The sequence below is a fragment of the Gordionus sp. m RMFG-2023 genome, chromosome 5, assembly GCF_954871325.1.
Source record: "Gordionus sp. m RMFG-2023 chromosome 5, tfGorSpeb1-WG-v2, whole genome shotgun sequence".
Lineage (NCBI taxonomy): Eukaryota > Metazoa > Nematomorpha > Gordioida > Chordodea > Parachordodidae > Gordionus > Gordionus sp. m RMFG-2023.
This window is the reverse complement of record NC_088779.1, coordinates 17,257,668-17,282,991: the sequence shown is the minus strand read 5'-3', so window position 1 is coordinate 17,282,991 and position 25,324 is coordinate 17,257,668. Positions and strand designations below refer to the sequence as shown.

General features: G+C 27.1%; 1 protein-coding gene and 1 long non-coding RNA gene across 4 annotated transcripts; one reads left to right on the top strand and one right to left on the bottom strand.

Annotated features, from left to right (window-relative positions):
- Positions 1-1,784: 1,784 nt before the first annotated feature.
- Positions 1,785-8,498, bottom strand: LOC135930511 (uncharacterized). 3 transcript variants are annotated; one of them, XR_010572799.1, is made up of 4 exons: positions 8,441-8,495; positions 2,768-2,881; positions 1,963-2,094; positions 1,785-1,918 (listed from the first exon to the last, which is right to left on the bottom strand). It is a non-coding gene; the product is annotated as an uncharacterized LOC135930511 (long non-coding RNA). The 3 variants fall into 3 exon arrangements; XR_010572798.1 differs by lacking the exon at positions 2,768-2,881 and having other exon boundaries at positions 8,441-8,498; XR_010572797.1 differs by lacking the exon at positions 8,441-8,495 and having other exon boundaries at positions 2,768-2,979.
- On the top strand, positions 3,128-24,331 carry LOC135930509 (galectin-4-like). The gene is made up of 10 exons (XM_065467312.1): positions 3,128-3,279; positions 11,496-11,584; positions 15,173-15,374; positions 16,880-17,002; positions 22,075-22,134; positions 22,186-22,277; positions 22,359-22,560; positions 22,606-22,722; positions 23,403-23,831; positions 23,877-24,331. Exons 1-10 carry the CDS (start codon positions 3,244-3,246, stop codon positions 24,006-24,008), a joined length of 1,482 nt encoding a protein of 493 aa, XP_065323384.1. The 5' UTR covers positions 3,128-3,243; the 3' UTR covers positions 24,009-24,331.
- The last annotated feature ends 993 nt before the right edge of the window (positions 24,332-25,324 follow it).

Here is a 25,324-nt window from a genome sequence, read left to right as displayed (position 1 = left end):
CTTAAATTTTTTTCTCGCATGTAAAATTTTAGTTGTGCCCTAGAACTTTGCGAACCACCCGAAGACCAAGCCGCCTGGTTCGGGCCTATAAATTTCGGGCAGGGCTCAGGTTTAAATTTTTTTTTTTAAATCGGGCCGAGGCAGATTCATGCTTAAATATTATGTAAAAATTATATTAAAAAAAATAAAAAATAATGTTTTCATACTTTAATTAAAATAAACAATTAAAATTTCTTGGTATTAGAATTATTGAAATTTTTTATTATATTTAACTAAGAATGCGTTTAATTCATATTTTTCAGTTAAAAATCTTGAGCCGGGATTAGGCCTAAAAATAAAAAATATTTTGGGCCAGACCGTGCTCAAAATTAAAATTTTAGGCCTGCCTAGCCGAGCTCAGGCAGAAAAAATTTAATTTATAGGGTCAACCACCCTTAGGTTTGCCCTATCGCATTACCCCCCCCCCCCCCCTCAATTATTTTTTTTATGGCTGATCATGATAAATAATTTAAAATATAATATTTATCTTAACTTTCCTCTAAAAAATTTTAAATCAGTTTTCAGATTTAAGGTGAAATAATAGTGCGCACAAATTGAACGTTTGCGTTTGCAGTACGTTTTTTAACGTAACTCATCTGTGTTTAAATTGAAAGCAGTACGTTTTTTCTTTATTTTAAAATTGAAAACATTTTTATTAAACAATATGGAATTTTTTAGTTTACAAGATAAGCAACTAATTGCTTTATATTTACTAAAAAGAAGGAAATCTACGAAGACAAGAAGGAAGACCTCAAAAATATTTATGGAGAGAAATTTATTTTCAGAGTATATTACTATAAAAGCAGATCTTACTCCATCCCAATTTTTCAATTATACAAGGAGGAGGAGAACGACTTTCTCCTATATTCTGAATCTCATAAAAGACGATATACAACCTAAGGTGACGAATTTCAACAAGCAATTAAGTGTATATGTATTTTACACAACATTATCATATCCTTGGAGGGCTTACCTGATGATGTTGATCAGATAGGTATTTAAAAAATATTTAATATAAATTGGATAAATCTATATTTTGTTATTTTAAAAAATATATTTACAGATATCACGAACTTGAATGTAAGACCTATGTCTGTTATTAGGGACAATAATGCATAATCTAATGAAGCAAGGAATATCAGAAATTCATTCAAAATTTTTTTAAATTCATAAATGATTTTATATTATTATTTATATATTTATTTTATCTTAATATATTTTTATTTATAATCTACATATATTAATAAAAATGCTTAATAAATTTTGAATAATAATTTTTCTATTATAATCACATAAGGTGATGTCAAAAAATTAGCTCAATAAAACATAGTAAATATTTTCTATATAAATAGTCAATATCTTAAAAAATCATACACTATTATTCTTTTTACATTAATTTCTAGATAATATTGCCTAAACTATGGTTAAAAAAAATTGCAAAGGGCTTGTGATAAACATTGGCATATATTCCTAGAAAGGCATTAAATTTTGATCTCTATATATTGTTTCAAAATTTATAATATATATACTTACTAATCTTAAATTTACAATTCTCCCAACCATGATATCCCTGATATTTTTATTTATTAGATTTTCATAAATGTTAATTCAATCACATTCTATCATAATTTGATATCCTATCTTATTAAAAAATTATATATTTTAATAAAAATGCCAAATGATAGTTAGCTCATTTATATATTTTTTTGAAAAATGGACACTATTAATATTGAATACTACTTTATTTTATATATAAATATATATATTTACAATAATATTACAAAAATATAAATATTTTTAATAAAAATCCTTGAAGTTCTTCATCTTCTTCTTTATGCATGACACAGTTGTATCATGCTGAGGAAATTCAACTTCCATGCTATTAAAAATATAATTTCTTTAATCTTATATATATATTTATACCTTTGGCTAATGGATGATAAACCATTTAGCACTAATGTAGAATTTTTATGGTCTGGATGCTGCTGATTCCAGACCATTTCTTGACTCTCTAATAAGGCACAGAATTTTTTTGTCACTATGTCGTCCCACTCTCTAAATAAGATATAATAATTATATAAATGTAAAATAATTAACGTACAATTCCGCATTTGTTTCCATTTTAAAATTTAAAAAAGTTTATTAAATATTTTTAATATATTACAATATGTATAATTATATAAAATCACTAAATAAAATTAAAAATATATATTGGCGCGAAATAAAAACGCATAAAAAAATCAAACTAGTTTGCTTTTTTTTAACGCTTGCTGTAAAAAAATCCAATTTGCACAACACCATTTAAAATGCATTATTTGCTTTTAAAACGGAGCGTTGAAAAGCTCAATTTGTACGCACTATAAGAATTATATTAATTCAAGACTTAATAATAGTTTTTTTTTTCAAAATATATATTCATAAAATATCAAATCATTTAATCTTTAGTTACCCACAATGACAAGTCAAATTTAATTATCAAAACTTGTATTGAAATATGAATTGTCTTTCAAAATTTTTGTAATGACTCATATTTTAATAACACGCGATGACTTTAACTTATATTATAAATTTATAGATTTTTTTTTCCGGTCATGGGTTACTTTATTTAAATATTTAGTGATAATTTTTAGTCCGATTTGGCCTTTTACAAGATCTTACTGTAGTATTATTTAATTTAGAATCTTTGATTTTTATAAACCATTATTAAGATTATAACCAAAAATCTTACCCAAGTTTGAAGATATTGTTCAGAGATAGCAAAAGTTTTGGACATCTATTGACAAAATCTAGGGCTAAGGTAATATTTGGCTATGAAATTTACCAAATCGAGCCTAGGGTCGAACTAAAAGTATTTTATTTATATTTTAAAATCGATAGTATAGTGTAGGATAATAAAATAAAAATTTTATCGCACTACAAAAAAAATAACGATAAATTTCATTTTTTAGATATTTTTTTGAGATAGGTAAATTATAAAATAAATAAAATAATAATAAATATAAATAATAATGTTACAGAAAATAAGCTAAAAAATAAATTAATAAAAGAAAAACAAAATTTAAATTTTTTTATCATTACTCATAAGATCTTGCCAAATATTATATTATTTATTTTTTGATATTTACTTAAGTTTTTTAGTTATTTATACAATTTTTTTTACTTGACCAATATTTAATTAATTTATTAAATTATATTCTTATCAATATGACCATAGAATCAAAGGATACTGTTATAAATCCAGTAAGAATTATTTTATTCTATAGTAAAATAGTATGCAAATAATCTACAATATATTGTCATTTTTAAAAATAGTTTTTTTAAATAACGTAATATTAATTACTTGTTATCTAAATTAATATATTTTATTTCTCCTGTTCCTAATTCTAAGGCATTTTAACATGAATTTTTACATATAAATTTATTAATATTCTCAGATTTAATCTTATTTATTTTTTTGTGAATGATGTAATATATTTTTTTAGGTAAAATGTGTTTCTTTATTTAATTTTTATTTATAATATTCATTATCATTTAATCAAGTTCTTTAGCATCTTCTTTATTCGCATTTAAAATTGCCCTATGATTAAGTCGTTCATGTTTCATAGTAGAACTTAAATAGGATTTAACACGTGTTAATCTTGAAAATGATCGTTCTGCAGAACAAGACAAGCATTTACATGAATTGAATTTTAATAAATTTTACATACTCTGAAAAAATAGAAATATGTTCCATTATGATTATGACGTCCTCTATAGAGTTTAATATCTATTTTTCCAACTTTGGTAGTGCCAAGAAAATAACATATGAAGAATAAAAGAATCTTCATAGAATAGTGAAACATGATTTCTATCAAGTTTATGGATCGTAAATTGCGCCTATTAATTTAATGATCCATTACTCGTGTGTTTAAACGATTTTTTTTACTTGCAATTGTATGACTAGAATTTCATAATATATTTATCTATAATGTACTTAAAATGCTAAATATAAAATAGAAATCTTTATCAAAATTCTAGATGATATACAAGATTTTCCAAAGTTTTGGAGAAATTAAACAAATGAATTAAACTTAGAGCCAATTTTAAAGCGATAAAAAAAAGAGATTCGAAGAAGGCTCGAATCTATCATACCATCGCATTTAAATTTTCTAATCTCTCAAATATTGTTATCATTTTAAGAAATAAAAAGTTTTCAAATAGCTTTATTTGCCTAATAAATTTTTTACTTTTGTACCAACCTCACTGCGAAATGTATTCTAATGTTTTATGTTTTCTTTCTACTGATTCAAGTTACATGTATAGAGAATAATGGCTTTAATGAAGTTTATCATTTTCATCTTGGATGGAACGAAATATCTTGAACAAAAGTTAATATGTATTTCATTAATACTATAAAATCGCGAATTTTTGCAACAGTATTAAATGAACCACAAGATTTAATATATGATAATCACAATGTACATCTAGAATTTTCATTAAGATGTTTGTAAACCAGATATCTTTTCACTAACGTTAGAGACCCCATCATAACACAGAGAGATGAGATATAATAATTAATCTATTTTTTATGGGGGCCCAACGAAAGATGGGAGACGAAAGAACTTAATATTGAAATAATGCAATATTTAATATCTTTTATTTCTCCTTTTTCATTTTTAGATGAGATATTATAATTAACATATATTTTTTTATGGAGGGCGCAGCCCCGACATTTGTCGATGGGGGTAAGAGCCTTGCTACCACCGCGAAGTCAGGACTTATGTATATATATACCATTGAGGGGATCATCTAGTAGCCTCATTCTGAAAACTTTGGAGTACCCCTTGAAAAATATTTATTTTTATTTAGATATGCAAGCCTATAGCCAGTAAACTTCATTTAAGGAGGGGGGGGGAGTATTTGAGGGCCAGAATTTCTTTAGATTATTTCTTTTATAAGCCATTAGAAACAGATCTGGGCCCGGCCCCTTCGCTCCGTTGCTAAGGAGCTTTTGATACGGTCCTTATTTTGCAAATTTATGCCTTGGCTAATTTTAGATATAATTTTCATTTTTTGCTTATTTTATAGACCATTTCCTTTTCTTTAAATATTTTTAAAAAATGAACCATCTTAAAAGGGAAAGTTATCGACCACTAGGATTGTCCGTTTATTGGAAATTTTTAAGCTTTGGTAAATACCATAGCTAATATCAGAGGTCTGCACGAGCTGCCCTTATCCCGAGCCCGGATTCGGACAAAAAAGATTTTTTTTTCAAACCGATAAATAAATATAAATATCCTAAATAATCATTTTAATTTTATTTTTTTAACAAATCTTAAATTTATTTGAGTTTATACTAAACCCTAAAGGAGAATTAAATTCCAATTTCTTCATACATATGAACGTTAAAAGTAAAACATATATACGTAATTTAAAAATATATATTAAAAATATCATGTAAACTATTTGAAAATTAAAATCTATATAAAAAAAACTGTATAATAAAAAAAATAATTAGTGAAGTAAATTGTATGTCGGGTGGGAGGAGGTCAAGAAAGAGAGCCGTGGATGGCAATCCAGTTATATCTGCATATATCAATAGATATGCGCTGTCTGAGATAGAAGCCTTCCTGTGGGTCACCAGTGATGGCGCGGATTTTTTTACCAAGAGATTTGAAGAAGGTTAGGGCATGATTGCCAAAAAAACCGGTTGTGTCGGATACGATTGGTATAAGATTGCAATTGGTTAGGGAAGTGTATTTATTAATTTTAGAGTTTTCAGCTCGCACGAATGAGTTGTTATTAAAGGAGGGAGCAAATCGGTCGATGCAAGTATAATCCCATGCTAATGGAGTTCCATTACTCCATGGTATTAATGTCAGCCCATCTGGCCGTATATTATTCTCGGTTGAGAGGCCACAGGGTTAAAGGGTTGCTGGAATTTGAGCTGAGCGTAGAGCACGGAGAATGGTGCCGTTAACTGCACTGTGTCGAGAATGTCTACCTTTAGAGAATCGACAATGAAGAGGATGATGTCCAAAACAATCAACGGGTTGGGAACATAATGTACATGTGGAGTTGGCCAGTATTTTACAACGTAATTCTTCGTTTGTTTAGAGAAGTCCTAAGTTTGAGCTGGGCAAAACTTCTAACCATTCATAATGTTTTCAATTATTATTTTACATGACATCCGTTTACCATATCTTAAATTGGTGGAGACTTATCAAAACCACTTTTCCCAATTTAAATGGCTTGGCTCTTAAATTCCTGACCAGCGTCTACATATCCAATTTTTATTGAAGGGAGTAAAGGGAGACGCCTTTAAGGTGGTTGGATAAATTTATTTGGGAGGGGGGGGGGGGTAATACAATGATATTGATGATCATCGACCAAATCTATATATTGCAAACAATCATAGACATTATTTTCCAAATAAAACTTTTTGCTATCTATTTAAATTTACTTAAAAGGGTTATACATTCTCAGCAAACTCATATGCCAAACAATATGTTATGATGATGCATTCATTGTTAATGAGGGGGTTTTAGTTGAATTCATGATCTAAAAAATATGGGGGGTTGGCATAGGCTTATGAGGGGGGTTCGCATCAAGTGAAAATACTGATATGGACGCTGTTCTTGGCTATCCCTGCTTCCTCGACTAACAGTGAAAGAGAGCTTTCAGTGAATGGTAGGGCCTTTGAAACCCTCAAGCTCGACTCCTTATTATTTATATATCACTATTATCTATGTGATAGATAGTATTGATAATGATATTGATATATCTTTATATGTTCATTATATCATGCATGTTATTTTTTATATAATCGCAATAATTTTTAAATTCGATTGTATTTCAACATATATAAACTGATAAAAGTTATATGTTTCCAATTTAAATATAATGCAACTTTATAAATATTCATTATATTATGGCTACCAAATTAACTCTTATTGGTAATATACATAATTTTTAATTGTTTATATTATAATATTCACAAAAAAATTTAATTGGGTTGTAGGGCTGATAATTTTTTTTAATTCGGGCTCGGACAAAATTAATTTTTTTATAATTCGGGTTCGGGTTATGGGAAAATCACTTTGCAGACCTCTAGGCTAATTAATGAATCGCCTTAGACTCCCCCCCCCCATATAAATATAATGACTAATTGGAATTTTTCGAAATCGCCAACTTATAATCAAGGATTCATTTAATGTTAACCCATACCTTTTCAGGCCAAGATTTTTTAGGCTTCTCATTCAAGATTTTTTAGTTTTCTCAAGGGATTCCAAAGTATTTAGAAATTTTCCATTATTTTATTAAAAAAATATAGTTTTAAATATACGAGTATAATCAAAAATATTAAAATAAATAAAAATATTAGAGCTTCCACAATTTTTTCACTGATCAGATCCGATATTTTTAGATATTACTAAAAACCGATTTTTATTTACGTACTATTTGTATCAATATCATAATATCAATATTTTCTATTTTTTTAAAAAAAAATCATGGATGGATGATTCAGTATATTTTTTTTTATTCTCCAAAAGTTACTAAATGTAGTGTTGTTAAACTGCTCCATTGTGTTTATAGGGCTAATCAAAATTTTCTCCTAAATATTATTGCCTTAAGCCTCAAGATTTTGCCACTATAATTTCAAATATTTCTGCTATCTATGGGCAAAATGAATAAGCTTAAGTAATTTACTATTGGTTAAAATCTTGAGTTAACCGATTTTAAAAATTGGCTAACTCGAGCCGTTTAATAACACTATCTAAATATGACTTGTTGGTTATTTTAAAATCCATTTCTTATTGCAGACAATATAACAAAAAATAGTTTAAAATTTTTAGCTATTTTTTTGAACATTTTTTTTTAGCTTTAACGTTTTCGTGTGGTAAGCTCTTTCACTATCTCTTCCCATTTATATTATTCATACAACACATTTTATTAAATTAATATTTAGTGATATTGGCTTTAAATAAATTTAGTTCCTTTCATTAATTTATTATTATGAAATTAAAAAAAAATATATGATTTTAAAAAATATCGATCCAAGTCCAACGATATTTTTTGAAAACGCGGTACCGATCCTATTAGATATTTAATAACAGTACAGCCCTAAAAAATATAAGGAAAATTATTTAAATTGTTGAAATGATCGTTATCGTTATCCACCTAATAAATGAAAATATAGTGCTCACAAATTGAACGTTTCAATAGCCTTTCAAAATGCAAATATAAAAACGTAAACGCAGCTATGTTTAAATTGAAGCTTTAACTTTTATTTTTTCAATATGAAACGTCTAAATTCTAAACAAAAAAAGGCTAGCCCTATATTTAATTAGCAAATCTTTTTGTAATATTATAATTCCATAAGCTAAAAATATTATTGTATCATTTAATATAATTATTTTACTTTTTAGAATATGTTGTATCTATGCTATCACTTCAAAATTTAAAAAGTTTAAAAAGATATTATGTTTTTTAATAAATAATTTAAAATGCAAAGCGGAAATGCTTCCAATTTAAACGAATGCATTTGAAATGCATTATTTGCGTTTTGAAACTCTGTGTTGACAGTTCAATTTTCACTATAAGATAATAGGTTTAAATTTGGTAAATTTACATTAAATCCAACTGATAACCTTGTCATCTGATAAAATATATCCTTGAAATAATTAATTATATTAAAAATAAATAAATTAGATAAAATAAGATAAATTTACATTAAATGCGAGAAAAAATTATAAAAGATTAAAATATAGTTTTGTTAAACTGAGCCGATTACATTTTGCTCATAGCTGGCACAAAGGTTTCAACGTCTATTAGCGAAAATTCGAAACCTAGGAAACATATTTCTGTCTTAAATATTGAGTTAGCCTTTTTTTAAAAATCAGTTTAAATCGAGCCGTTTAGCAACACTAAAAATATACAATAGATTAATATATTTTATTTATTAACATATTCTTCGACAAATACCGCAGATAGAAATCCTGAAATCCTTTCCCAACCATAGAGGATTTTCCATCCTAAGCTTATCATTTTTCATATTTATATTTTTAGGGGTAGGGAAAAGCATAAAAATATAAGAAAAATTACAATATAAAATATTATAATTTATATACAATAAATCCTGGAAGGGGCGCCACTCCTTGTCTTATCCTGGGACGCATATGATACATTGTAAAAAATAAATTGTCTTTGCTGGTGGGGTTTGCAGGAACTTGAGGATTATGAATCAACTTATTATATAAATAAAACGTTATAAATTAAATATATTAACAACGAATCTGATATTTTAATTGTTAATACATTCTAATACCGATAATTTCGATGGGGAATGGGGGGGGGGGGGTTGTATAGTGAATGGTTATTTTTTAAAAAAATTTATATATTTCATATATATTCAGAGAAAATCATTTTTATATAAATTATTCGGTTCAATGTTTGAGGGAGAGATGCACATAAAGAAATTGTCCCTCAAAACGCCACCATACACTAGATAGTCAGATTTGGGTCTATTTTTAAAAACTGGTCAATATTTTGCACATAGATGTCGGAAAGGCTTGAACCTTTATTAGCCAAATCTCGAATCTTTAGTAATATTATTTTGGCTAAAATTTTAATCGCCCGTTTATGAAATTCAACTCAAATCGGGCTGTATAACAACACTATTAGCTACATTTCGTGCCTAGTTAATTTATAAGTATCTTTGTAGTTTATAACTTTCAGAGGTCAATAAGCTCATCTTGGTTTTAATTTTCAAGTCTGGCCCAGATAATTTTTTTTATAAAATTTATTGGCCCGCCCGGATATCTATATTTAATCATTTTTTGTCTTGGCCCAAAATTTTTAAAATTTATTTATAGTAAATGAATTTATCTGTTTTGTTTTAACGGAAATTTTAAATCTATATTAAAGTGATTTTCCAATTCATATAATTTTAAGCTTATTTATTTTTAAATCCCGGCCCTGATTTTTAAATTTTCAAAGCTGTAGTGGCGTGGTATTTTGTTTTTTTTAATATTTATATCCGACCCTGATTTTAAAAAATCATACCAATTTCGATTCATTCCTACTGCAAGTCTCATATAATTTGTATCAGTTCAGAAATACCATATGCACGATCCGGCCGGGATTTATTTAAAAAAAATTTTCCTGATTTTTTTCGGCCTGGCCCTGGTTTTATATTTTTAGGCCCGGCCCCAATTTTTTCAAAATATATTTTATTTATTTAAAATTTTTATAGCTAATAATGGCGATTTAAAATATACGGCCGGCCCGGGTATTTTAAAAAAAATTCAGGTCCGGCTCGGGTTTATTTAAAAAACTAAAACACGGCCCGGCCCGTGTTCCCTGACTTAGGGCCAGGCCTGCAGTTCTCTGATTTGTATGAAACGCTTAAAATAAAATACCCTCTATATTTGTTTATTCAGTTATTAAATTAAGACTCATCCCCGTAATCATGATCGGAGGCGGGTTAAATTTTTTTACGGCCCCTAAATCTGACCTTTAATTTGTTTCTAATGGCTTATGAAAAAACGAAACCTGCAAAAAATATCGGCCCCAAAATTTTCTGTCCTTTCCTTTAACTGAAACTTTTTGGTTATAGCCTGTTAAGAAAATCAAAGAGGGGTCATTCTTTAAAATATAATTCATATTTATATAGCTTGCGTTTTTTAAAATTTATTTTATAAAATCTGATTATGCCGGATTATGTATTTTACTAGCATTGCTTTTGAATTTTAGATAATTTTGCGCGTGATTATTTAAATAAATATGAAAATACAAAAATCGATTTAAATAAAATTAATATAAATTTAAAATTTATAACGGAATTCAATAAAAAATATAGCCCGGTTAAAACATAGAATTAATCTATACATTGCAAATCCCAATGACTCACTCTAACCCTTTTTAAATAAAATATATATTTTTTTAATTCACTTTTGTATAAAATATATAATATTGTGATATACATAATTTTTACCCAAAAACTCCTCTATCTTCCCTGCATACACCTGAAGCCAAGTAGATTTTCAAAAAATTATCAGAAGCCGGACACCTTTAAATATTAAGTTTATTTATGTTTCATTTCAATAAAATGAGGAGGGCTTCTTAAGTTATTTTTTATCATATTAGGATATGCTTATGATTTATCACCATGTGATTCCCAACCCTTATATATAATTTATAAGTTTTTTTTATATTTTTGATCTGAATCCATAAAAAATGACAATTAATAACTAATCCTAATAATATTCAGAGGCATGATTTGCACGGCCAGCGGATCTTTTTTTAAAAAAAAATTTCGGCCCTATTTTTTTATAGCTAATAATGGCGATTTAAAATATTTGGTTTTAAAATATACGGCCTGGCCCGTGTACCCTGGCCGGGCCTGCAGGTCTCTGATATATATATCAATATAATATTATCTAATTAAATTTTTTTTATGTACCTTATCAATTTAGAAAGTGCCCTATAATGGAGAAATATGGGGTGGATTACAAACAGGAAAGATAATATTTATCCAGGGTGACCTCTCCAAAAATCCCAAAAAGTATGATACATCATAATTTAAACCATGATCATCTTTAATCGAATCTCGTTAAATTTTGTAATTTTAACTTTAAATAATTAATTTTGCATAGGTAAAATGTAAATATTGGAGATATGCAATTAACTAATTTTGAATTAATACGCCCAACCGCCCGTTCTTTTATAAAATATTTTTACTCCCTTCTATACTTAGGAAAATAATTTTCTCGTCCTTCCATTGGTATAAAAATGGTGCTTTTGCTATCCCGTTCTTTAAATTAGCCCTACACTCATAAAAATATACGCGCTCACTCATTCTTTCTGAAAAATTGAGCCCATTAATAATTCTTTAAACGCTCTTCAATAAAAAATCATTCAGAAATGCAAAACATCAGCTTACCTGCAATTTTTTTAAAATAATTAGAAAGATAGTAGTGTAAAAATTAGTAATAAAATAACGGATAAAGAAGGGATTAAAATTTATTCGATCAAACAAATAGCAGATTTTGTGTAAAAAGAATTTAAATGTGACTTTTTACTTCAATGTCAACAATATCTTCAATTATCTAAATTTTAATATTGAAAATTATTTGATTGGCTAGTTTGGCTTTTCATTTATTTTAATATACTTTTTCCTTATATAATATTAGAAAGAAAAAATTACTTTTTAATAAATATAAGCCCGGCATTCATATTTATGCCCGTAAACATTTTTTAAATTCACCTTCTCGCCTGTTTTTAAAATATTTTTAACCCACCGGCTCACCTCTTACTGATCATGTGAGAGGCCTCTAGTTTTGGTCATCCAGTTGTCCTCAAGAGTGCTCGTTGCTTCTTAATATGGCTCAAATTATCAATTAGTGTTTTAAGCCCTCTTTTCCATTGACGTTTCTATTTAATGTTTGTATTTGATTTGAATTTTTAACATTACCACTTTGTTTAAAATACCATTTGATACTTGATAAAATACTACCAATCTTGGGAATCTTTTACATAATAAAATTTGATTCAAATATTCAGAATGAGATAATAAATTTATTCTAGTATACCAAATATTTTTTAAGTAAAAGAAAAATATCTTATAAAATTCTCACCTTCTTTCTTTCCTCTTGAAATTGTGATACAAAGAGGGATATTTTTTAGTTTCCAAACGTTGTATAAAATGGATTAATAATTATGGGTAATTAATAATATTTTTAAATGAAATCTTCACACCACATATTCTTAATTACTAGTATACATCAACAAATAGAATCCTTAACACAGAGTTTTAGATATAATATTTTTTTAGAAGGTCAGTCTTTACTTATTTTTTCCCAAGTTCAATTTCCAATATTTGGCACCTATATCCAGTTAAAACGAGGGACATGGAAAAATGAGGATGGAATAAAAATGATTATTCCAGGAACTCTCTAAAAATTTATGAGAAATTTTAATTTATTAGATAATTATAAAATATTCGTTTTTCTATTTAAACCAGTTTGCTTCTCAGGACATTATTTTACACATATCAAATTTAAATTTTAACTTTTTTGTTATAAAATTAATATCAAAAATTAAAAGTTATACATTTCAAGGGATAATTTTATTTTTAGTTAGTTACTGTTTAAAGGCGTTTTACCTCAAATTTATATTAACACTATCACATACATGTAAATCATAATCTTTACAATGTCTTTAATAAATGCCTATGTAATCATATCTCTATTGAATTACTTATTTTTTCAAGTTCCTAAACATGCGAACATATAATTTCTGGCCAGAACGGAACAGGAAAACAAAAATTCCTGTTACTCTTTTCTTGATATAGAAAGATAATTAAACCATTATATGGGTTGAAAACCATAAATTAAAAAACCATGTTCATTCTTCTTCTTCTTCATCGTTTAATCCTTTTCAGGTTTACCTGGGTAAGCTATTTTCGTTTCTAATTGTCTTTCACCATCTTACGATCTTGGGCATTGCCCAAACATGACGCTTTATTGTAATCATTTAGCAATTTCATTCAGCTTATCTGTAGTCGCCCCCTGGGTCTTGTTCCCTCCACTTACAAACAACGGCATCTAACAAATCATCATTTGCCTTCCGTCTACATGTTCAAACCCTTCATCTCCAAAATTAAAAAGATAGTTTAAGGCAAAGATAAAAATAAATTCGAAAAGCTAAAATTACATTGATATTTTTTAATATATTATTATAAATTTTCTGCTTCTTGATGTTTATAATTTAATTAGATTTATTTATTTTCTGATAAAATTATAAAGAAATAATTGCACTTAGAATTTTTCTATATTCAAAATATATCATGACTATAGAAGAATGCCCTTACTCTCAATTCTTACCTTAGAAATAGTCCAAGTTCCCATATAGTTTAAAAATCCAATTTATTCATACAAATATCTAAATCCAATTTATTCATACAAATATTTAAAAATATCTATGTATCATAAACGATAATCATTAAATTGCTAAATCTTCCCGATCAATCCCGTCTTCATCCAATATAATGTCTTCTTCACTCCAAACCGCACACAAAGAAACTTTCATTGTTCTTTACCAAAAACCCATGTGATCATCTCGTTTCACTCCCATCCACAAGGAAACATTAATTCCCGTGTCAGAAAATAACTGATATTTGATATATTATATTAAATTTATTTCTTCTTTTTTCAACGGCTACATCAATGACAAATTTTACTTTACCACAAATTAAAATGAAAGTTAATTTTGCTCATTTGAAATAATGTCGGCAAGAAATGGTTCATTTCAGAGGTCGACCCATCTTTTTCTTTTTCGGCACAATCATGCCCGTCCTGACCCATAAAATATCCTAAATTTTAACCCAGTCTAAAATTATTTTACACAAGTTTTCTGGCCTTGCACAAAAATCTTTTGTTTAGCCCAAGTTGCCCCCATCTCTAAAATCTAAGATAAATTTAATTTTATTGATAAATAATCTTATAATTAATATATTTCCCAAAAGGGATTCTTTTAGTCCACGTTTTTTTAACGCGATAAAAGCAGATTTTTTATTTTGAGGTTTTAATGACTTGCGATATATTTTTAAAATAAACATAGTTTTTTAAATTTTATATGAAGATTTTTATTCTTAGATTCAAGTATTTATTTATTAAACGGATTAATAAAGAATCCATAATTAAATATTCATCACAGTCTTTTTTTTATAATATACCGCTAGTCCTACTAACCTCAAAAACAAAAATGAGGCTTTTATCGAATAAAACATTTATCGAGATGGGACTCAATCTGTTATTCAAAGACATAAATAAATTTTGGAGATGAAAAACAGCATATTTAGGGCACGATTAAATTTTTTGGGTAACAGACAAAGGCGTGAAACAGCAACATTATGTTGAATCCTTTAAAAATATCTAGTTTTTAGAATTTGTCTTTATTTAAGCTACAACTAATTTTAAAAATTGTTATATTTTAAATTATCGGACCCTCGGTCTTCATTAATTATACATATTTTAGAATTTATTAAAGGCAACATTTTCAACTTTAAATAACAAAGTTTGGTATATCTATTTAAAGTTAAAAATTTAACCAAAACAAGAAAAATGATAATTTATCTATTTTTTAATCTTAGATTGACCATTAATTTATTAAACGGTGATACTGATAAAGAGGATATTGCTTTGCATTTAAATGTGCGCTTTGAGGATAATGTTATTGTGCGTAATTCTAAAATAGGAGATTCTTGGGGTAACGAAGAGAGGGAAGGTGGCGTACCATTCGACAAAGGACACATATACGAAATTATCATTTTGGTTACAAGGACTCATCTTAAGGTAATTTTCAAAAAATCAATAATATTTTTAACATTCTACATAAAATGATAATTTATTTCATAAAATATAAGTTGGTTATAAATTATTAATCGTACTATTACACTGTTTTAATTATTTTATAACTCATTGTAGAAAAGTTTTAAAGTTTAGAATTAATTAGGTAGATTGTCTTTTATATAAAAAAATCACCAAAAAATTTATATGCATCTTATGTTACGGCTACAAATTTTTGTTAATAATTAAAGTTATAACTTCACTTTTTTATTGTAAAAAAATCTATAAATTTATTTTATTGTTTTCTTAATGTTTATTGATTTTTACCAAAATATTTTATGTATGTTAACATTTTTTATTATTTCGGTTTCAAATTTATAATTTTATTTTTATTTTTTACGTATAAAAATCGGTCATTCCACTTTTTATTTATTTTACAAAAGTAAACAATGCCATATAAGTTATAATAAAATTTCGATATAATAAATCTATTTTTGGCCTCTATAAATTTTTCTTTGTTGGTAACTTTAAAACAATTAATTTTATTGTATATATCCAAGAATGACCAAAATGTCATCAGTTCGGATAGTAGAATTTAAATTTTTTTAAAAAAGGCTTTATCCTGATCTAATTATTTTTTAAAATAATTCTCAACATTTTTTTGATGTATATAATTTAAATTATAATATTTTTTGAAAATTTGGCATCAATGGAAAAGATATTTAAATCACTGAGTATCGCTAAGTTTTTATCTAATTTTATAGTAATTTAGAAATAGAGAAGCTATTTGGATTTATTCATTTGCGAATATATCATTTTTTATTTAATAATTAAAATTAACTTATGATAAGTAAAATAAATAAGTAATATTAAGTTGTTACTTTATTAATTCGTGTTATTAATCTGCAAATGATACAATATTTTTTAAATCATAAAATATAAAATAACATTTTTTTTATTCTTATGAGGTACCAAAGCCTTGCCAAATATAATTTTACATTGATGATTTCTTTTTAATATCGCTTTGAAGCTTAGTTATTTAATAAACATAATAAATAAATAATTTAAGCTATTATTTTTTAATTTGCAATATTTTAGCCATTTTTGAAATAAAATCTTTTTTGTAGAGATCACTAATAAAATAGGAGATGTTAACTAGCAGCCTCGAGGCAAACAACTAATAGAATTTATTAGTAAAAATCTTCTCGACGACTAATATTTAAATTCATATACCGAGAACATAATTTTAAAACTAAACGCTCCAAATTAGTGGGGCCATTTAACTCGACTCGATAATCAACAATATTAAATCGAATCAGCGGATCAAATATTTTTGACAGTTATAAATTTTATATTGAGATATTCACTGCTGCTTGATAATTTTACTAAAAATTATTATTTTGTTCACAATTGTTAAATATATGAGAGGTGAGTTGATGTAACTATTGATTATACCTTACGCCATTTATTCCCCCTTAGAATATATATAATTTTTTAATGTTTTATAATAGATAGCAATAAACGGCTTTTATTACACGAGCTACAATTACAGATCTCCAGTGGAACGTATTAAAAGATTGCATATAGCCGGTGATACTTCTCTTAATTTAGTCCGTGTATTGCAGACAAAATTTGTAATTGCTCTTTTGATATATAGTTTTTTAATTTACTATCTAATATAACATCAATAAAAATTAGCAACATTATTAATATTAATTCTCAGCAGCAACCCTCCCATTCCCCTCCCCCTATGGAAAATCTCATAAGATGGAATTTTTGTTTTTATAATATTTTACATTGTTTATAGACCATTTGCTTTCATTTCTTTTAAATTGATACCCCCCCCCCCGTTCCCCACTTAATTTTTTAATTTTATAAAATAATTTCAGAAAATTTCTTTTTCTATTTAAAAAAGTGCTTGAAAAAATCTACGAATAACACTACTATAATCACAATTTATTAATCTAATTTTCAATTTATAAACGGGACTCTTCCCAGAGATGTTATAATTCGTATGGGATCAACATTACACCTTTTCTCAATTGTAAAAGCGCAATTAGTATTACTTTACTAAACAATCATTCAAATTTGACGTTCGTGGATAAAATATCTTATAATTCACATGGCACTTGGAAAGAATTTTTTAAATTTTCATCTTGGTTGCAGCTTCTGATCTATTCAACCTATGAAATTCTTAATTTGCTTGATTTTTTTAAAATAGGGAATCGAGCACGATGCAATCGACCCTTTTTGATTTACGAATATTCCTATACAAATAGGTGGTTCATATAATCTATATTTAGTCAATATTTCAGCCTCCTGGCTTTTATATTTTTGTAGATATCAGGGGTAGACATAAAAAATGAACTTTTTATGAGTGTAAGGCTGGATTCTGGGATCCGATTCGACACGATTTAACAGCTGATCGATTTTTAAAACGTTTTTATCAGATTTTTTTTATATTAATATTAATTTTATTTTTAATTCTATTCGCGATAATGATCTAAGAAGTATTGATTTTAATAAAGAAAAATTGATCTCATAACCAGATTTTTAAAATCGCTTAGCAGTTAACTCGTGTCAGATCCGGATTCCACTATGAATGCAGTCTATGTTTGCATCTTTAAACAGAACAATGTTTAAAAACCTTATACTCAGAAAAATGGATCGCTTCGATTTTAATAAAATTTTAAATAAACATTACTATAACCATTCTATATAAATATAGGAAAAGATTAGAGGTAATCTTTACGATATCATAGGTAAAATCAATAAAAACTAGTAAACATTCCAAAGCTTCGTTCACGTGGCAAGCCTTGAGAATGATATGATAGGAACATTTCATGTCATTAGTTAAAAAATATATAGAAACATTATGAATAATTTAGGAGAAGAAAATAAAATATGCCATCAATAAATAATTTTTTTTATTGATTTAGTCGAGAAATTGGGCAAAGTTTGATTCGAATAAATAGACCATGACTTGAGAAGTTAGCTAAGTTCTTAAACTTAGAATTAGAGTTATGAACTAAACATCAAAATAATTATCTTATATTAATAAATGCGAATCCTTTTTTTCCCAATTTTTCTATTCTTTATCTACATCTATTATATATTTTTAGTTTGCACAACCCTAACCTTACTTGATTTAATGATATTTGTTATAATATTTTGTTTAATTTAAGCGGTAAGATAGTACCAAGAGGCAAAAATTATAATCTTTTATTCCACGCCATCTGTTAACTCATTGCCGGGGTAATCGGACTTAGGCAGTTTCATGCAGGGCAGTTTAAAGGAACTAGCAGACCTTCAAATGTTAAATTTTTAGAATCAGTTCGGATTTTAATATATTTCTTATTTCTATGCCCAAACCTAATTTAAAATTAACTTTTTGACCATCCAGTTTTTTAATTTTATTTTTTGGCCCGGTTCTAGTTTTATTTTTAGATTTATAACTAAGGTTACTAATGACGATGACATTAGTAAAACTATTTTAAGCAACACTATAAATATAATATATATTATATATATAATCTAATGTTATCTATCAATGTCTAAGAGTTCTCTAATTAACTTTTCTCATCTCAGAAATAACAAATATTAATTAAAATCGGGAAAAACATTAAAACCGAGTGATATATTATGTAAAGATCATTTTTTCTATTTTATTGTATACGACGAAGGATCGACTAAACAAACACCATAGTAAACTTATTTTTACATATTTATTTTTAAATTAGATTTTTACATTACATCATGCCAAACGATGTACCAATTGATATCACACAATTTCAAGCTCAACAGGTCATTGAGTCCATATTAAAACATTCTTCTGGCGGTCTTGATAGAATTAAAGCTATTTTCTTTCATAATAGTATTAACTATAAATCACTTAGTAGTAATTTGTTATTAAACTATATCCTGTATCACACTAATTTTAAACCTGCTACCTTTAACTCTATTTAGAGCAATCATATTATTCCCATATTCGGCAATAACTATCTTGAATATACCATTCATTTTGCATAACTACTCCTAATCCACCTAATTTAAATTCTATGATAAAATTATATTTCTTTTGGAATTATACAACAAGGTGACCCATTGGGTCCACCGTTATTTTGCTTTGGTGTTCAAACATTAATAGATTCGATCTAAGTTTTAAAGCCCTTATTAAATGCTAGATGATGGCTTCATAGCCAGTGACACCTCTTTAATAAACACCATTCCTCATATTATTAATAATCTTATGCTTATGATAGGTTTATCTTTTAACATTTTAAAGTCAGAATTATCTCTCAACAATTCTATTAACCCAATCCTCCCTTTCAAATATACTTCCACCCAGGAACTTACCCATTTTAGATTTACAATTTGTGGTGACACTGCAATTAAGACCCCTTTCGACAAAACCTATTCTAAGCTAGTAAAAATACACAACTTTAAATGAATTAGCAGCCCACCAGGCCTTCTTTTAAATATTATTTTATCATACCCAATATCATATATGCTATGAGATCGCAACATTCTTTTATTACAAAGATATCCAGTGCAAGCATGAGTTGCATATCCGTACAATGCTTGAGGCTATCATTAATATAAAATTTGCAGATAGATAAAATGACGGGATTGGTTTCCGCTCCTCTCCTCTCCTGCTGCTTTTATTCCTCAAGATTAAGAAGTTCAAGTTTAATAGCTATCGGTCATGATCTTTACCTAGAAAGCGCTGTTTACGCTTGGGTGAGCAATTGTCAATCTGGCATTAGCATATTTACATCCATCCTTCAGAAACTTGAGATATTTATGTCCTCTTATCGAGTGGTTCATTGGAACAATCTCCCAGTGGAGTTATTCTGAATTCGAAATTGGGCTACGAATGACTGTCGGCTGTTTCAAGCAAAAATCTGCACCTCTTCTCACTAATGAAGAAATTTGTTTAGCTATTTTGTCTCGGTTGCGATATATCTTTTCCTTCCAAATATATAATTATTCTTTACCATCTGATTCCAAAGGACACCAATTATTTATTGTAGATGTTACAAAGGCCGCCTCCTATGGCATGCAAATATAACTTAATCTTAAAAGGACCATTATCCCAAATACTCGAAAGCCCAATCTTTTATGATCAAGTAGCAGCAGAAGGAAGACCAGATGGTATCAGTTTAATACCTTGAATTTTCAGATGTTTGAGATTATTAAAAAATATATATATTATCTAAATTAAAAAATTTAATCCTTTATTTAAAAGGGTGCCAGTCAAACAAGACGGCAATAGGAAAAATACAATTTTTTAAAATATTTATTTTTATCAGAGACCCTGCACCCGGGGGGGGGGGGGGAATATTATAATTTTTTAAATATACCCGAACCGGGCCGGGCCTAAATTTTTTTTAAGTACTCGGGCCGGGCCGTATATTTTAAAACCGAATGCTTAAAATCATTATCTGTAAAAATTATAAATAAATATAATCTATTTTAAAAAATCTGGGCTGGGCTAATAATTTTTCTAAAAAAAATCCTGGCCTAGCCGTGCAAATGCCTTTGCAGTTCTCAGATATTTATAATATTTATTTTTATGATGATTTTATGAATATAAATATATATATATTTTATTTATTAAAAATAAATGGAAAATTAAAAACTTTTATAAAAATATAACATAGCCACCAAAAGTTTATAATAGCCTATGTTTGAGGCAAAAATTTATAGTATAATATTCTGTCTAAGCTACCGACCTTATATAGAATAATTGCAAAATGCTAATTCACTACCTCTGAGGCTAAGTAAAAATAAACAATATTTGTACATTAAGGCAAAATGATTAGTTATATAAGGGCTTTTACCGAATAAATGGGGCTTATACAATAAAAACGGAATAAGCAAGTCCTCCCACATCCATTTAAATTTCTAAAAAACAATAACTTGGGTTCAAGACTAAAGTTGGTCTTGGTAGAATTAAAAATATACAATGTTTGCAGATTAAGAACAAGACTACTTATAATAAAAGGATTCTAAATAGATAATAATTTTAATCTTAATACATAATTTAACTAATCCTCTAGTTCATAACACAAGTTCACAAATTTTAATAACACTAGATTTAGCCCATTATGTCATATTCACCTCTAATTTTTGTAGTTTTAAATATTGTTTTGAGCAAAAAATACACTAAGATTTTTTTAAAATATATTTTTTTTATATTAAATAAACTCTTTATTTTAATGCTAAATTTTATTTACAGTTTATAATTATAAATGAAAACCTATTATTGAAAAAAGGCATTTTTATGCTTCTATCCCTAATATCTTCAGAAGTATAACAGTTTGGAAAGGAATATTTTGTAATTTGACATGGAATGAATCTGATGTTCTAAGACTTGTAATTCATATAAGATTTATTAATTAATAAATATAATATAATATTCATTGATATATTTTCATATGTTTGATGGAGGGGGGGGGGCATATATCATATTTAAATTGAATAGTAACTGAATTGGGTATATAAGCATAGTTTATGTAATATTTATACTTTTTATAAATCAAATTTACTTAAGACAAAAGCAAATTTTTCGTTTATGGGTAAGATTCGTGTGGATGCCGCACTCCCAAATCCCCTCCCCCATAGTTACTGCCAAAATGAGAGTTAGGATTGAAATATAGCTGCTTAAAAATATTAATATTAAATAATTTATTTATAAAAAAAGGGTGAAGGCGAATTTTCTGGCGAAAATTGGTTGGTCGCTCCACCTCCAGTTTTGAATCCGGTAAGTAATGAATGTTTAATGATGTTATTAATGGTATAATTGTAAATCTAGAAAGTACCTTATCATGCACCGATCGGAATTGGTAAGCTCATGGATGGATCGGGAATTTTTATTCAAGGATTTGCACATAAGAATGCCAAAAAGTATTTTTCCTAAATTGATCATATAAATCACTGTTTATTAAAAAAAAAATTTATTGTCAATAACCTCATTTATAATCAAAGCATTAATATCAATTTGAAATCGGGGTACGACAAAGACGATGATATTCCCTTTCATTACAACTTAAGATTTGGAGAAGATGTGATGGTAATTAACTCTTATGATAACAAATCCTGGGGAAAAGAAGAAAGAGTTAAACATTTTCCTTTCCAAAAAGGGCAAATGTTTGAACTATTTTATTTTTTAGAAGGTGACCATTATAGAGTAATTCAAAAATAAATAAAAATAGTTTATAATTCAATATTATAGGTATCAATAAATGGCAAGCCAGTTTTTGAATTTAGGCATCGTATCAATCCCGAAGGGGTCAGAGTGCTTGCGATAGAAGGAGATCTTGATTTGATTAACGTATGGTTTAAACCACCGGTAAAAAAATGTTTTAATCAATTTTAATATCGCTTTTATACAATCATATAACATTTATAGGACACCTACATGGTCCGGATTTAGCGGCCATATAAGTTTTAGCATCAAATCTGAACCTAAAGAAATTTCTAGCAGTGCCAAATCTTTTATTAAATAAATTTAATTATAGTTTCTTAGTCACATATGTCTTTTCAATTCAATTAGCAAGGAAAGGATATACTATGTTTTCGAAAATGGGCATTATGTGTCTAAAAACGACATGTCAATTAAGCGGTTGGAATATCAAATTTTTTATTTACCCTTTGAATTTACAATATATAGCATCAAATTTAAAAATCTGGGCCAAGGTTTGTAATCTCTACAGGTCTCTGACATTTATTTGTCATAGATGCCATATCAGATATATAAAATAAAAATTATTTATGTCTGTCAGAAATTTTTGCATATTTTTTTTAACATTATATATGATTATTATTGTCTATATTTGAGTGTGTTTAAAGGACTTTTAGCGGAATTAAAATGTTAATTTTTAGATCTCTATTTTGAATCATACTTACTAAGCTACAATTTTTCTAATTTGACTCTGTATACGATAAAGTCCCAGCTTTTAATTCTATGCTTTTAAAATGCTTTACTTAGCTAAATTTTATCTATGTTTTTATTTAATATTTTGTGATCAGTTGCCCGGAAGATATCAAAATGATATACATTCATACTTTGTGGACTGTTGTGGTTTTTGCTGTGGTACTTACAAAATTCCTGAACAATATGGTATTAAGACGGATGCCATGTCCTCTGTTACGCCTCCGAATTTCAATCCGCCAACCCCCTTTTCACTCTTTATACCAGGTGGATTAAAAGAAGGCAGAATAATAATTGTTAGCGGAGATGGTACACTTTTAGGTAAAACGTGGTCTCTTAATCTTCAAACCGATCGAGCGGTAGAAGGCAAGCCTTTACCCGATGTTGGATTTCATATGAACGTAAGATATGGTGATAAAATGGTTGTCCGGAATACTAGGCAAGCTGGGAAATGGATGGTAGAAGAAGCCAATACACCATTTTTTCCTTTTGAGAAAGGAACTTTTGAATTGGTCATTTTTTGCATGGTAAATTATAATTAAATATATCAGATATATAGTATTACATGTTAGGATAAAGCATTTGCTATAGCGGTGAACGGTCAGCATTTCTGGGACTTTAGATATCGCCTTTACCCTAATGACAAAATTGATACCTTAGTTGTTGAAGGCGATGTGAAGATAAAGCATGTTTGCATATGTTAAATTTGATGAAAAATATTTGTAGGCTTATGGCTCATTTATATATATTTGATGCTTATAATATTTATTAAATCTATGATTATAATAATTAAGGTTTCCATTTTTTGATAATTATAATTATTTTCTTTTAGTAAAATTAATTATTTATATATTAGATTATAAACCTAAAATTTATACTTTCTAAACGTTTTTATACAAATGTCAATTGCTCTAATTTAATAATATATTATGTATAACCCAAAATATTAGTTAACATTTTAAATTTTATAATGCTTTTAATTTATATAAAACAATATTTTATTATATTATTTAAATTAGATAATATATAATAAATAATTTTTATGTTTGATTTAATAAACAAATCAGTGGAAAAGGGATGCAAATATTATATAATAAATTAAATACCAATGCTGTTAAAGTATCTATTGAAAGTAACGCCCTATAATAACTTACCTATATTTTTGGAGTAGCAGTCGATAGCCAGTCTTTTTATAAGAAAGTAGCTAATACGGTATTTTGCATAAGTAACTGGAATCTGATCGTATTTAGGTACTGAGTAAAATATTTTATTTCTTATAATTTCATTTTATTTATTTAAATTTCAAATATTCAAAGCGTTTAAAAAATTAGTATTTTTAAAATCAGGATTCGAACCGAACCCTAACCCGGAGAAGAAAACCCGAGTTTTTGAAAAAAATCTGAACTCTAACTGAACCTGAACTCTGTTTGTAAAATTTTCAAAGCCCCTAACCCAACCCGGGAATTTTATTTGAACCAGGGTTCAATCGGGTAAGTGTTTTGTTTAAAATCATATATTAAGATATTTGTATAATTGTAAATAATATAAATATTAATAATTTAATTGAGATTTTATAATAGAAGTGTTAATATATTTTAAACAACTTAATTCATTTACGCCATTTTTAAATTTTTTTTAGTTTATTCTCATAGTTTCTTATTGGAATGTTAATAAATTTAAACAATTAAATTCATTTATGCCATTTATTTTTAATTTTTTACTTATTCTCAAAGATTAGAAAGTGAACATGTCAAAATTAAAATTATTACATTTGTTATTGTTAATTTTAAAAATCTAACTTAAAAATCGTTAAACAAAGATATAGGGCAGTTTTTGTAAACTTTTGTATTTTTAATTATATTTTGCCTATAAATAAAATAAAAAATTTATTTTTTATACCAAATTTATGTCAAGTTTTTTAATCATGATTTAAATATATAATTTTTTTATCAATTCAAAAATTCTTAAACCCGAGCTGAACGCGGTACCAATGGGTTTAAAAATATTTTCCTGAATCGAA

What these genes read in the sequence shown, in the direction of transcription:
- LOC135930509 (XM_065467312.1), top strand. Translation starts at nt 3,244, where the DNA reads ATGACCATAGAATCAAAGGATACTGTTATAAATCCA. An exon ending in CACCTCCAGTTTTGAATCCG is followed by an intron (nt 22,135 to 22,185) that starts GTAAGTAATGAA and finishes TTGTAAATCTAG; the next exon opens with AAAGTACCTTATCATGCACC. An exon ending in TAGAAGGTGACCATTATAGA is followed by an intron (nt 22,561 to 22,605) that starts GTAATTCAAAAA and finishes TCAATATTATAG; the next exon opens with GTATCAATAAATGGCAAGCC.